A 14,721-nucleotide genomic window follows, 5' to 3' on the forward strand; every position below is an offset into this window, starting at 1 on the left:
GTGAGCTGATGAATAATGGATTGTCTTAAAATCAATTATGTGTTCCAGAAGTTCCTTAAGAGCAAAGTGAATACCGTCCACTGCAGGATGGTTGCAATTCGATGAACCAATTCTCGATGCAAGCGATGTTTCTTGCATCCACTGTGTTTGAAAGACGGACCGCTGCTGGGGGGTTGTTGTTTGAACAGACCGACCACGTCAACTTGCACCGAACTCGCCAAACGGAAACAAAGCACGGCAACCGACGCTCGAAAAGTTGCACAAGTCCTCGTGCTGTGCCGGCTCCTTGACAGTTGCCTGTCGCCTGGTGCAGCCATTATTCTCGAGCGCCTCGAAAATTGGCCGGAAAATCTCATGTGAAAGATTTATTGCTCACCGGCCGTAAAGCTTGCGCCGGCACTTTAAGCACTGTGAGTCCGGGAAAAGCACTCCCCAAGGACCCGGCCACACCTACCGCTGCAGCCGATGTGCTATAAACAATGGAAGCTTTCGTATCGAATTTACGTCCCTCGTGTGCTGTAGCGTTCCTATGCACGCGCGCACTCCCTGTGTGGGTGGAAATTTTATAATGGCGTACCGTTTCCCTCTTGCCAGTTTGGAACGGGAGTTCGTTCCCGGGGAAAGAGTCGGTCCATTCGTGTAGTAACTTTGCGGAATCTCCTGAAGTTGTTTCCTGGAGAAAGTGCCTCATGGAAGACCAGGCTCGTGCAAACAATAACGACGTGTTGCGGGCCTTTCTTAGCCAAGCAGCCAACTTGTTCCTTTTCACAGGCGTATACAGCGTGGGAAAATAGGCATCCTCGTATCGTCTTAGCGTATTCATTGATACGAACACACAGAATCCGTGGAACGCAAGGAAAGCGATGTCGAACGACACGATGCTCATTTCTGCCAGCCTTCCTGCTTGCACAAAAGCTGTCCCGTGTAGAGCTATTCCGCTGTGAACCGAAGACCCGAGGACGTCCGCTAAAAAGCGGCAATCGAAAATCACATTAGCACGCGGGAGTGCCACACCCGGGGTAATGCGTTAAATTGCTGTGGCCAATAATTTGCCACCAATTTGTGGTGGTGTGAGCCCGCAAAGTGTGACAGTTGCCGTTGTAGAGTGGAAAAATTCAATTTCTTTTCTCGGCTTAAAACAAGGCAGCGTGTTACTCTAATCCGGTGAGGCGTTGTACTGCAAAAGGAAGGTCTTTCGAACGTCGGTAATACCGAGGAGAACATCTTAATATGTAATGAAGTTGAAGAGGAGAAGGAGCTGTGAAAAATAGCGACCAAAGTGTGAGAGAACTTTTCTGAGCTCATTGTGTCACTGACAGCAATCATTGACGCGTGTGAGTCAATATAAGCGACATGATCATGATTACAGGTGTTGCTGATTACTTTATGACTTGTGTTAAGGTTCTTTTTTTCTACCAAAACCTCACATAAACACGGAATCTATTAAAATGCAATTTTAGTTTGATTTCCGTTGCCTCTCTCTGCTACGCCTTGTCGAACCGATGGTTCTCTGTCACTCTCGTTATCGGTACCTTTTCCACGTTCCACGAATCTTTTCTCCAGAGCATTTTCTCGTGCACTTTTTCTCCTCCCATCCCTTCACGATCGCGCTTCGTGTGGTTTTATTAATTTCTGTAATGTGCGCGCGTGTAAATGGCGGTGGTAAAGTGAAAACAGCTAAATAAACAAGCGCGCACGTTCAGCACTGTCGTGCCATTGACAGTACAAAGTTGCTTTTAGTTTGTTTTTCGTCTCTAGCGTGGATGACAGGCGTCGAGCATTTTTTTTTTATTTTATGATGATTGCGTCTCTGTCCACCATCGTCTCCCGGTCGTTTGAGTTCGTTAACGCGATTTCAATAACGTTAACGAGTGCTTTTCAGGTACACGCAGCCTTGCGTACTCAAACACACACACCAATGCTTAATAGAATGGTTTAAGGGTGGTTTTGTTTTTAAATTTTGGACAAACTCATAACTAGTAGGCTACGACTGAGGGCTTCACGAGCGATCGTGGATATTGGTGAGACACCAATCGTAAGGTTCGGTTGGAAGGCCTCACCTCGTTCACAGGACAGGTGTACGGTGTCTTTCAGTGTTGTTGCGTTCTGAATAGCAAAAGCATCTGTCTCTACGTGCTGTTGGGTTTGGGGAATCGCATCGATCAGCTCGATGGGCAGTACTAGACGTCGTGATAGTGATATTCCAGCTCCAAGTAACCCCGATTCGACTTGTACGACCGTTCGATGGACGGTGGCGTGCATTTTAGTGACGTGTGCAGTGTTGGTGTTGATACTACCCTGGCCGCTTCCTTACGAACAGTCGATCGAGGATATCATGCAGGAACGAGCTAGCCACCTTCACGAACAGTGCGAAACCATCCCCACGTTGGGGAACTTCTCGCTTCCTGCTCCAAGGACGGACAATCCTAACCATCCTTATTACAACTACTTCCTTGAGCCACGCCATCGGCTGCTGTGGTGCGCGATCAGCAAAGTAGCCTCCACCAGCTGGATGTACCAGCTGAACCGATGGGCGGATGTGCCTCAGGAAAAGATCGCCTTCTACGCGAGAGACCTGAAAGCGCTCACACGCCTTTACTACCCAACACCGACCCGTGCCGACGTGGAACAGATTAAGCGGGACGTAGAAACACCTGTGGTTCGATTTCTTCTGGTGCGTGATCCATTCGATCGATTCGTCAGCGCGTACGAAGATCTGATCGTTCGACCCCAGAGTGACAATTATCGCAACCTGCGCCGGTTCATCTTCCGCGAGGTGTACGGTGTTGATGTGCCCGTCGCTGTCGTACAGGTACGCCTAGCCCAAACTCCCTTTTGGGCCATTGCCCGTCACAATATGCTGACACCGTTTCGTACGTGGGGAGAAACCCTAAAAAGCGGCTTGCCATCGATATTCACCACCGTGTGTGTTTGATTTTGTTTTTCATTTTCTTTCCCTCCCCACCTTCTTGATCGGCTACACGAATTGTGCTTCCTTGTGCGGTTTAACCTTCGTGGTGTGAACAGAACGCCACCAGCCCAGCACCGAGCTTCAGCGATTTCACCGAGTTCGTACTGCGCCGGAAAAACGTGCGAGATCCCCACTGGGAGAGCTACTACAATCTGTGCGATCCGTGCTTTCTCCAACCGACCGTTATCGTGAAGCTGGAAACGTACGATCGCGATGTCGCCCATTTGCTGCAGCTGCTCAATCACACCACCACTGGGACTGGGCGTTACGATAACGCTCGCTTGAATGTGAATCACCACCGGACGGCGAATAATGACGCATCGATGGGTCGGAGTAAATCCACGCTCGATCGGTTGGCGGAATTGACGGGGGATCAGTTCGAGCGGTTGTACCACCGTTACGAGCTGGATTTTCGGTTGTTCCAGTACGACGCGAGTCAGTATTTTGCTCTCTTTCGGGAGGACTGAGCAAAAATGTGAGCGATTGAAGGCTAATCCAGCTTAAATAAGCTTTAATGTGTACTTTAGGTGTGCAATAAAACTCTGCGTTTCGGGTAACTTATCTCTAACAGTCATGCTTCGAGCAGTAGTGGGATATATTTTACAACTGCAATTTGTTACTGCTTATCGCTGTGTTCTAGCATACTTTGAACTTAACTACACGATAAACAAAAATTTCGCAGCACGGTGGCGAACGCTGACTCGACGTGAAAACGCGCCACCTTTTTCATATTTGTAAGCGCTGTGTCAATTGCTCCCGTCAATTCAAAAGGAAAAACACACACCACCCACCCGCCCGTCAAACACTTCACAGGAGACTTTATCCATAAAAGATGGGAACACAAAGCGAAAGAAAATAGCGCACTGAAACAAATGGCGCCTTTACGGGAGCGTTTCGAGAACAGCTCGCTTTCATACCATCGCGCTAAAGGCATGAAGCATTCACACAGTTCGTGCCATTGTTTCGTTTGATAGCTCTGCGGAGGAGAGTTTTCCTTCTCATGCATGACAATCGCTTTCCTCGGGCAGCATATCATCCGGGCCCTGTAGCGGTCCCGGTTCCTTGCTCGGTGACAGACCTTGGGCTTTTGAGTAAATCCCTTGAAATGCAAATTGGTGCGGAAAAATTGTAAATGCCGGCATTGAATCGCGCGCCTAGTGTTGCGAATGGCTCATCCGGGCTGGGAACGGATTTTACGAAATGGACTGGCCGTAGCTGTCATGGTTGCGGGTTTCCTTAACCCTTGAGGGTTCAACATTTGGGCGTGTTGGTTGCTGGTGCACTGTAAGGCCTCAACCCTGTAAAGAATGTTTTATACAGATGTTGCAAATTATATAAGTAAAATGTAACCTTTTTTTCTGGTAAGAAATTAAGATTATTACTTCAAGCTAAAAATTATGTTGAAGCCCTGATAGAGATTCTGTTCGAGGGTACATCCTATTTCTCCTCGTAACCGAGTGTCTATAGTGGCTACACCTGATTCTAATGCCATTCAGAAATATGCTAAACAGTTTCTAGTTAGTGACAATTTGACTGAAATACTTGCTGGTTCGCTAAAATTTGTATTCTGTTATATATTTGCACAGTCGCTAATGAATCGCATTCAGATGAATCGGACGAGCGAATCAGAGCGGAAAGCTTATCTTCAAACGCCTCGCATACAATCACAATCTAGAGCCGATGACAGTTCAATGCTCTGAAATGTGATTAACGTGGGGTTCAATTTTCTGTCATTGAAGCAAATCATTAAAGCATCTAGTAGGCTATGTATAGTACTGTAACGTTGCTTTGAGTTTCCTTTAGCTTTTGAGATTTGTATTATTTATTGTTGTACTATTTAGATTGAAAATTAGAGGCATGTGATTATGCGAATCTTTTCGATCATTTCCGTTCGCGAAATCACTAATGCTAGCAGAAATAATGATTCGCATATTATTCGCTGTTAATTTAAAGCTACAGAGTTGATCCCTAATGACCGAATGATGAATTTGTATAGCAATGCGATGATGAATTTGTACCGCGGAATGTAATTTGCTCGGGGAAATATGTGTTCCAGTACAGGAATGTTGAATATGAAACTCATCATTGCCTGTTAAGTTCCCCGTAAACGGTAGTAATGCTACCATTAGGAACATTGAATAGAAGATCAAAAATAAATTTATTCGCGATAATATGGTCAATTGATGATACGGTTCGATTTTCAGTACAAAGTTTTTTTACGCTGATACAAGCTCCTTAAAATACCATAATTTTTAGTTTTATGGGATCTCTCTTTCTTTTGAATATATGAATATATTACGAAAGTCAAGCTCACTAAAGAAGTTCATAAGGCTTATGATGTTTCAAATAGTTTTGAAAACATGTGATGTACCATCGTGCATTGACATCTTCATACACCCCTATGCAGTTATGTTGCGGTGACTGGTTATTTACTACCCGGTGCAGTATCTTTTGGCATGAGTCCTAGATGCTGGTTATAATCGAAAAACACTTGCAACTGAGCGGCTGCAGTCATCGTTCACAGCTTACAGATGTAACGCAGCTGCCACGCCAAACACACCAAGAACGCGTGTACATAACCCTTCTGACGGTATACATACCAGGATAAACAACTGTCCTGGAACAATGTACGCCTTCCTTCACCTGTACAAGGTGAAGTTGTCCATGTTGCTATTTCGGTCCAAAATGGTTGGGAAACGTTTCACAAACTTCATCAAACTTGGGTAGTATGAGAAACATCATGCATCCATACAGAATAGGCTCAAGAACATAGTCGTGTGGATGCAAAAAAAAACTTCTCTAAACTATGATGAAGTTAGTATGGATCTTTTTATCCATTTGAACTGCACTCCGGTAACTTTTCGCACAGAGCATTTAGTAAAATAATAAACTATGTGGCCATAAAGTGCTTACACTTGAAAGTATTGCTTTCAATCAGTTTCTATTAATAGACTAAAGCATTGTTTTTATCATGCAAGTAATTTGTATAACACAAAACGACAAAGTATTTGTTAAATAACTGCACTAGCATAGATCCTTGCGGCTATATTAACATACCATGGTAGTCATTTAACTACTATACTGTACATTTCATCATTAGAAGTTCTTTTGAAGTTGATTTAACCTTCGAAAACGAATATTATTTGCCCGATTCCCTTGTGATGTGGTTACATGTTGCATACCAACGTAACAACATGGTATGGGCCTGGTCTACCTTAATCAATTCGTTTCGTTTCCCATTCGTTGTCGTTTCGCTGTGCTAGCAATATTGGCAACTAGAAGAAAAAATCGCGCGCTATGAACGATGTACCACCAGCCCCGCAGCCGTCAAATTCAATAGTTTTCTATAAACGCTATCCACGAACGATGGCAGAGGACTAAAAAAAAGGCACCACTTGGTTTTGTCTACCCTTTTTTCCATCCAATGTCGCGATGTCCTCTGGCAGCGAGCAGGAATTTAATTTAAACTACAACGTTCACCGCCAGCGAACCCGCGCATCGCACAATTTGCTTCTCTTTGCTTCCACTTTCTGTCGGGTCGTACGAGCGATGGTAGACGATATCAAACGATCGATCCATACGACGGGCAATCATTCTGCAGGAAATTGACAACATGGTTCCGAAGAAAAAAACCGATCGATGGAAGCGAGTGTAAAATGGATACAAATCTCGAAACACCGCACCGAATTTTTCACCCGAAAGTAAAAGGATTCGCCTCGATCGGGTGGGTGAAAATAGTAAAAATATAACGCCGCTAACATTCCATTGCATTTTTTTTTCCGTAACGTCTTTCCACTTCTAAAGGTTCGCTTTCGTACATCTTGTTGCTATCGATCTAGTTGCATCTATCGGAAGAGTGATGATCGTTTGAATGAATTCGGCAGACCCAGCGAATGGTTCAATATCAGAGGATTTGGTTTTTTTGCTCGTGTGATGGTTTCTTCCTTGCTTCCTTGTTCAAATTTTCTGGCTTCTGTAAGGATTAAAATGCAAATAATCGTGCGAGATGAAAATGCAAAACCTTGTGGCGGGTTTCTCCATTCGGTGAAATGATATTGAAAACGGTTTTTATTTCTTTCCTTTTTTAAAGGATAAGCATATTTATGTACCACATTGTTCCAACACAATAGTGTGGGTTATTTTCAATTTCACCTTGGATCTGACGCGATCTGTAAAAAGTACAATAAAATTCACGGAACGGAAATACGGTAGTGATAAGGTACCACTTCGTTTTAACTTTTCTCGTTCAAGTTTATAATGAAAAGTTCGCAGAACAACATTTACGTTCAAACAATCGCAACTTGTGCAGGAAAACTGCTTGAAATTTGAGAGATTTTTTTTTAAATAACATGCAAAATATGTAGTATTTTAAACCTTGTTTAACCTATAAAAATAAGAATATAAATTGTTTATATCACGTGCAATGCTACCATTTTTGTTTCTATGTAGTCGTTTCGCATTGCTTCTCAAATTAGAACATAAAAATATAGCCAACGCTACGGTTCCAGAATTAAATGTCCCCAGTCTATTATTACGGGTGCAACTGGAACCAATGGCACCAGTGGGCGTGAGTACCGAAGTTATCTGAACCAGTTCGAGCACCGATAACAGAAAGGGTGGCGCAAATATGCTACCTATAGACACGCCGAGCTCTGGAACTGAAACCGGCTCATGTCTCAAGTATGCCTTCACTCTTCTCCACTCCACATTGTGCCACCTGGCTTGAGGACACTTTTCGCACCGTTTCATACTCGGTATGTGTAAAGAGAGGTTGCAAAAGGAAGAAAAAAAAACGAACATTAAAGACAGGAAATAGAACGCAGGGTTGCACGCTCTTCAAGCGGAGCGATAACGTGCAACATTCTGTGGAGCTTTTCGAACCACCCGCGTGAGTCACAATAAAAGATAAAAGCACGAAACGTAACGTAACGGAAGTTGAATCAGAATATTTTGTTATTCGAACACAAACCCCCGTGATTATTTCATTTTCTTTTTCTCTTGCGCTTGCGGCATGTATTTTTTTTTATCGTGCTGTTGTGTTGAACAGAAATTTGGAAGGCTATGGTAATGGCCGGAAAAGTTTGATCACGGGATGGAAATTTGTACCAGCAGCACAATGTATAAGCAAGCTGTTGCTTTTTTTCGAGGGTTGAGACTACAGGAATAAACTTGCCGGAGGTGATAAAACGGTGTTAATTTATTTCAACGCCCAGTATCCAGGGGGAATGGATGGAAGCAATGAACCCCATCTGAGTCACGATTCGAGTATGAAAGCTGAATTTATGGCTCGAAGTTGTGGATGATTAATTAACAAAAAACGAGACGAACTGGTGCTGCTCTTAGCGGACGTTTACAATATTTTGTTTGCGTTACAGTACTTGCTCATATTTGGAAGTTCAAGTTCTATGTAAGCTAATATTTATGTCAAAGGAGTTTATAAATCTATCTTTAGACGAATAAGAGTCAGATGCATTATAGCCAATGATGAATAATACCTTCTTAGCATCTTGGTTAATTATTTTCGGCACGATTCAATAATATCGTTCGCTCCCTTTTCCAGACAAACGTGCTACTCGAACAAAGCACGTTTTCGAAAGCTTCTTCCGTTATCCAAAGTCATCCCAAATCGTTTCGTCTTTCCTTATCATTATGTCAATCGTTCTGATTGGTTCGGCTCTACGCGCGTTGAAGAGAGTTTTGTGGAAGCACTAATTTGCTACAACAAATCATTCCAAGCTCTTTCATGACGATTAATTATTCAATTTATCACAATCGACTCGGATGCTCGTTGTTGTTTGGGCTTTCAGGGGTGGAAGTAATAGATTTTTTGTTTGATTAAAACTTGTAAGCCTTTAATCAGATGATTTATGGGCAGTTGGAAAACAAAGAGAGAGAGAGAGAGTGAGAGAAAAATAGAGAAAGTGACCGACAGAAAGCAAAAGGGAAAGGAAAATAACTTCTAATGAATGTCATATTCAATGAACTAGAAGTCTCTGTAAAAATTAGCGAGAAGTGTGACTACTTCTTCGAAATTTGATCCTTATGGGTACTTGAATATCTATTGAAATTTTGTTGAAAAAATATGTCTACAGCAAGTTAATTGATTTCCCCCCAAAACCTGTCTTGTTCGACGTAATGGCGAATTTGATGATGCCCATTTGCTCCACGTACACTCTTGTAATCGGAGAAACAAGCATGGTGTTGATTACAAATGCACGCGCGTCCAATCCCCAAGCGGAACTACTGTTTGTGAATTTGTGCTACATCATCGTACACCCCGAAACGCCTGAGGCGTTAAGTTTCTTTTGTAAAAATAGTCGGTAATCTTCATCCACCGGTTGCATGAGCTGTTTAATGATGTGCAAAGCATGGTTCTAATGTCGTTCGAATGCGAAGCATCCATCATCTACGGCATGCGTGATCGGGGAGAGTCGACTGTCAAGAAAAAGGACACAGTTGTGCATTTTACGTAACGATTCGCAGCGCCGATTTACATTTGCAGAATATTGCATATTAACAATTTTATTATTAAAAATCTCTCATTCATCTATTCTTCTTTGATTTTCGATCAATCTATTATCAGTTTTTGGTAAACAAATTGGATTTATTGCCAATTGATCAAGGCTTTTGTTTCCTGATTACGACTATGATTAATCAATAGGTCTTTGTGGCCAATTAAGTTGCTCCTTTGTTGAAATTCACTTGCTAGTTACGTAGAATTCGTTTTGGTTTTAAGTTACACTAGCACAGCTACCTGTCGCGTAACGTTCCGGTTACAATTGCATCACGCCTAACAGCTCATGTAAACGAACCATTTTCTGCGGTGGAACAATCGCAGCCTATCGAATGACGATGGAGTGGATGGAGAAAAAAAGAAACATTTAAACCTGATCTACTGCGGGCATGAAAAAGGAATCAAAGGAAATCGATAACGTCGTGGCGCACGATCCACGAACCATTGCAATCAGTTGGCACGAGCCGCGACCGGCTGTCATGAACCTCATCAAAGGCATTTATTTTTCTTGCTGCCGGTCCGATTACATTATTATTATAGGCGAAATTTCCTATCCCGATTGATACATAAAACTGACCTAGGGTCAAGCTGCTGAATATGTGGTCTTTATTTTGCAGCGATAAGACGACGGATCGGTGAATGCAACGAAGAATCACGCGAACATGCATCGTGATGGCGAAAGAAGTTGCAGTGGCAAAATTAATTGAAAATTGCGAGCTTCGGTTGGTTTTAAATCGATTACTTGTAATTTGTCTGAAGGAAATAGAGCATGATGTGATTGTTTTAATACTACGAAAATGACGACAAATGCTGTCTTTTTAAACGAACTTTTTATTAGTCACGAAGTTTATTATGCCCTCTGACAATACTTTGGGGTTTGTTGTATATTTTTTCGCGCTTCGTTTTAAATTCGACTCTATATATTTCTGTTGGGATATTGGACCTTTTCTTTTCCGAATCTTTGCAATAAAATGTTATTACTGCATTGAACGTTCACGATGAAACAACGCGACTTAAATTCTAGTGCTTCTTTGAATGGCGGATTTAATTTCAGTCACAACTTTTCAACGAACGTTTTTATTTTTCCAGTGCGTTTGATTGAAAAAAATATATCCACCAGGAATATGTCACGATAGAAACGAAAGACTTTTTTCATCAGCCCAGGATTATAACATTTTTGCCATCCATGGTCGTATGAGGTTTTTTTTTATAAAAGGTATGAATCCGTCCGGAGCACAGGCAGCATATTAAAATATGTTCATTTCTTTCATGTCGAAAAAAATGCCTAGAAAGTCACTCATCCTGCCAATGCCTTATGATGGTTTGCCATCTGGTATTATAATTGAAAAAATCATGATGCCTATGAGGCTCCATTTTTGAAGCATGATGCGGCTTTACTCTTGTCAATAGAATGCTACGCGAATATTCCGATTTCATTAAATATCATGCAGCTTTACGAAGAATCGTACCCATCAACGAATAAATCTGAATGTTCGGTTTGCCTGCGTGCTTTGTTGGAGGATTTGAATGTAATTTAATTTAGATCTAATTTCGGATGGCAATCCGTGAGCGCATTTTCGATTGGCACATCTTTTTTATTGGTGCACAATCGCTTCAAAACCTTCTAACGTGTCTAGTATACATGCGAGTGACGGGGAGGTTATAAAATATTCAAATTGAAAACCGTCTTCATACGCGTTCGTCAGATGTAAGTACCATTTGTTGTTTGTATGGGGGTTAGCTAGCAAAAAAAAAGGTTCTTGTAAGACTGAGAAGCCGACGAACTCGTGTAGCCGAGTTCAATATCAAGCGCATGCTGGGGATGTTGAGTTGGATGGAAATGAACAGCTAATGGATGCTGGAACTCTGCCAAAACGCTTAACATAATACACAAATACAAAAACGAGCACCGTGCATGTAATTTCTCCCCTCAATACGGTCGAGAGACGGTGGAGTGTTTCAAGTGTTTCGATCAATAGCAGTACGTTGTCATTCGCTCGATTGGAGCTGGAACCATACAAGCATAATTTTCTAGACCAATCTCGAGTGGAACATAAGGATGCCAGGAGCGTCTACCACCGGTTCGTTCTGCCACCCGAATTAGGGTGCGAATTGAGTTGTGACACCTAAAAGACGCCCATTTCGCCGTGGATGCTGACATCTGTTCCGGCTTGGCGTAATGAGTTATGTGCTCTGCCCGAAAAATCCAACAGGTGTGCTCGAACCATGGGATACAAAGGGATGCGAAATGGTTCCCGCAACCCGTCGTGAGTGGTAGTCCTTAGTCCCATTTACCGCCATACGAAGGTTGACACCGCACGGGAGTTTTCATTCGCGTCAAGGTGCCACCGAATTATGCTGACGGTGAGGTATCTGTGAAAATCCCAGCAACCGCACCTTTCCAGAGTTCTGCTTCCACTGCGTGAAAGTAAGCCGTGTGTAGCTTGTTTCGTGTGCCACCCGTAAGTCATCAGCTTTGCAGGTATGACGGAAAAAGCTAGAGGAAGATGAAAGAAAAAAAAACACCCTCCAGTAATCCATCAGCATTTGCGAGAAAACACTCCCCCGCGTGTTGCTCTTCAGTTCCCCTTAACGAAACTCGCGGGCCCCTTTAAAAAGCCCACTCGCGGTCTCTCTCTCTGCTGATAAAAGGGAAAACATTAAAGGAGACACTTGCGGAGCCTGGAAGGTATCAGTCCCTACAGGATGCCATGAAAAGGGGTTTTCTTGAACGGTGCCAGTAGTAGGCGCTGCTCCATTTTAGTCGGTGTGTGTGTTTGTACACGTTTTGTGTGCTCTGCTTGCATTGAATATAGCTGGTCCCCGCAGGATAGCATCTTTGACGGGCAGGACAGGCCCCCTTGCGCGTGTGTGTCTACCTTCGTTAAGGATTTTCCCATCGCTCGCTGCGTCCTTCCGTGCGACCTTTTGGGTTAATCTCGATCTAAAAGGACGCGCGCCAAAAGGGAATGCCGCTGTACAAAACAGTCTCTCAAGGTTACGGATAATGTAGGATTTTCCACTCCCCCATTTCGAAGCCAAAACACTCGACTCTAGTTGCGAGACTTTTGTGGGCAACCGAGAAGCACATCCGTGGGTGGGCCGGCCATCCTATCCTATCAAATGTAGCACGAAATGTTGCTCGTGGCACGGTGGTTGTTTAAGAGAGCGCGTGGCTTTAAGACAGCTCCGTACAGCGGTACCGTTTCCACCACGGAAGATGATTGAGATATTTGCCCAACAATTCGGAACCTTCGAAATGTCCTTTCCCGCATCCCCGTAGCATCGGCATGCAGCATCGCGGACAGTGGCTCACAACGCCGATTGTGGAAGTGCGCAAATCCACCGTCGCTTGTGAAACCAAACCGGAAAGCACAAGGGTAAGGTACATTTTTCATCTACCGGAACTTTAATTAAAATATCTTTTACCTACCGTGCGGGTTGTGCGCTGGGCTCTCGTGCCGGGACTTTTGCGGGTCCTCTCGCATTCGCTGCATCCCGCTCGCACACTTTCCTATCCTTCCGCTACACGGCGCAGAGTTATTGTTACAACTTTCGAATGCCACCGAATGCGTTTTCCGTTTTGGCTCGGATTGCGCACGGTAGGGTTCTGCTTGGTAAACCCCCTCGGGAGCTATTCGTAATGGTGTGGCGTTTTTTTTTCTTCATCCCCCAACACTAACACTCCACGGCGCATAGAAGCGAGCCGTATACTCATATTTCTGGGGGATTATCCTGGGGAAAACAGCACCGGCACACTTTTCCACCAGGGTTGTCAGGTTTCCGGGAGTCCTACGGTAGCAGTTCCAGTTGGCGGTTGCGAGTCTGTTTTTTCTATCGACTCACCACGCTTCGTTTGCGCTGTAAATCGTGTGTGAAATTACCACGACACCACTCTTAATCTTCACGTGCGGTGGATTAAACTGAAAATTGTGAAATTAAACCGCTCGGTCAGCTTGGGCGCCTTTCCGGAAGCTGTTGACGTAATTTTTGCGTCCGGAATAGTGCAGCAAGCTCGTTCATTTGCGGCACGTTTTGATCTAGCAAAAATGGCGTCTTATGGTTTTATGGCGGACTAATACACAATTTTTCGTACTTATCCGCCACATAATGAGACGGTCGTCTTACTTTCACCAACCAATCACCATTTGCCTAGTAATGGAGTGGATGCATTTAATTTCCTAACCACATCTGCAATTACTTCATTTTCCATTTCCAACGACCGGGTCTGGGGCACAAAAAAAAAGGAAGCAACCCGAAGGAAATGGAAATCAGTTGCTTTCCCTTGATCACTCCAAACCTTCGTTGCTGCTGCTGCTACTGATGATGGGAGGATTTTCTTCTCTTGTGGTGCTTTTCTTGCACTAGACCGGCTCATGTTGCAATTTTTCACTTCTGCCCATTTACCATCACCATTGAGGCGTCTTGCGCTGTCAGCTTGGGTTTGGTTTGCCGACTCGAACGCATTAGTTTGCGGCGCTTCTCTGGAGCACCCACAGCATCCTGTCTGTGCCGTGACGCCATTAGCGCAACGTCGTCGGTTAACGAGCTGACAAACAGTGCTTCTGCTCGGAAGTGAAACAAAAAAGCACACTGCTTCCTCCCGTTTTCTTCCACACGAAATGGTGCTGCGTTCCTGGCTGGCAAAAAGTCTCCTCGAGGCGATAAAAAGCGCCAGACATCCATCAGCTTCGGGATCAGCTGTTACAGCAAGACGGGGCTGACTTGTGTTTATTTATATATTTTCGTTGCTGCACACAAGATGTAAAATGTATTTTCTCATTGCTTGTGTTTTTCTTTTTGCGTTCTCATGCCCTTTGCGCGTCTGTGGAAGAATTTCCGTTCATTTCCAGCAGATGACGGGGCTGGTTTATGTTGCAGATTAACGAGGAAATAAAGCAAATGTAAAGGGGTACTAAAGTAAGCATGAATTTTGTCATTAAGCCGCATTGTGCGAGGGTAATCGCTGTAATCCATGGAAATCAGAGAAGACGTAAGCTTAAGCTATCAAAAGAACTTAGTTCTTTATTCTTATCATCATTCTAGCTCTTTCTTTTATCGTTTCTTTTATTGTATTCATTTTATTTTCGATAAACACATTACGAATTTTTGTGTGCTAAAATAAGAAGACATTTACTTTAATTTAATTATTACCAACGTTTATATTCAAAATCAAATTCTGTACATTGAAATGTAGTTCTTATTCCTGGCAACAGTATAACTTTTTCCACAACCA

At 43.5% G+C, this 14,721-nt stretch overlaps 1 protein-coding gene across 1 annotated transcript; it reads left to right on the top strand.

The window, feature by feature from the left end:
- Positions 1-2,117: 2,117 nt before the first annotated feature.
- Positions 2,118-3,487, top strand: LOC128720123 (carbohydrate sulfotransferase 11-like). Its single transcript, XM_053813769.1, has 2 exons — positions 2,118-2,812; positions 3,028-3,487. Exons 1-2 carry the CDS (start codon positions 2,171-2,173, stop codon positions 3,436-3,438), a joined length of 1,053 nt encoding a protein of 350 aa, XP_053669744.1. The 5' UTR covers positions 2,118-2,170; the 3' UTR covers positions 3,439-3,487.
- The last annotated feature ends 11,234 nt before the right edge of the window (positions 3,488-14,721 follow it).

This window comes from Anopheles nili, chromosome 2 (assembly GCF_943737925.1).
Source record: "Anopheles nili chromosome 2, idAnoNiliSN_F5_01, whole genome shotgun sequence".
NCBI classification, from domain to species: domain Eukaryota; kingdom Metazoa; phylum Arthropoda; class Insecta; order Diptera; family Culicidae; genus Anopheles; species Anopheles nili.

Coding starts and splice junctions, on each gene's coding strand:
- LOC128720123 (XM_053813769.1), top strand. CDS start 2,171: ATGGGCAGTACTAGACGTCGTGATAGTGATATTCCAGCTCCAAGTAAC. Junction 2,813..3,027: donor TGCCCGTCGCTGTCGTACAG/GTACGCCTAGCC, acceptor TGGTGTGAACAG/AACGCCACCAGCCCAGCACC.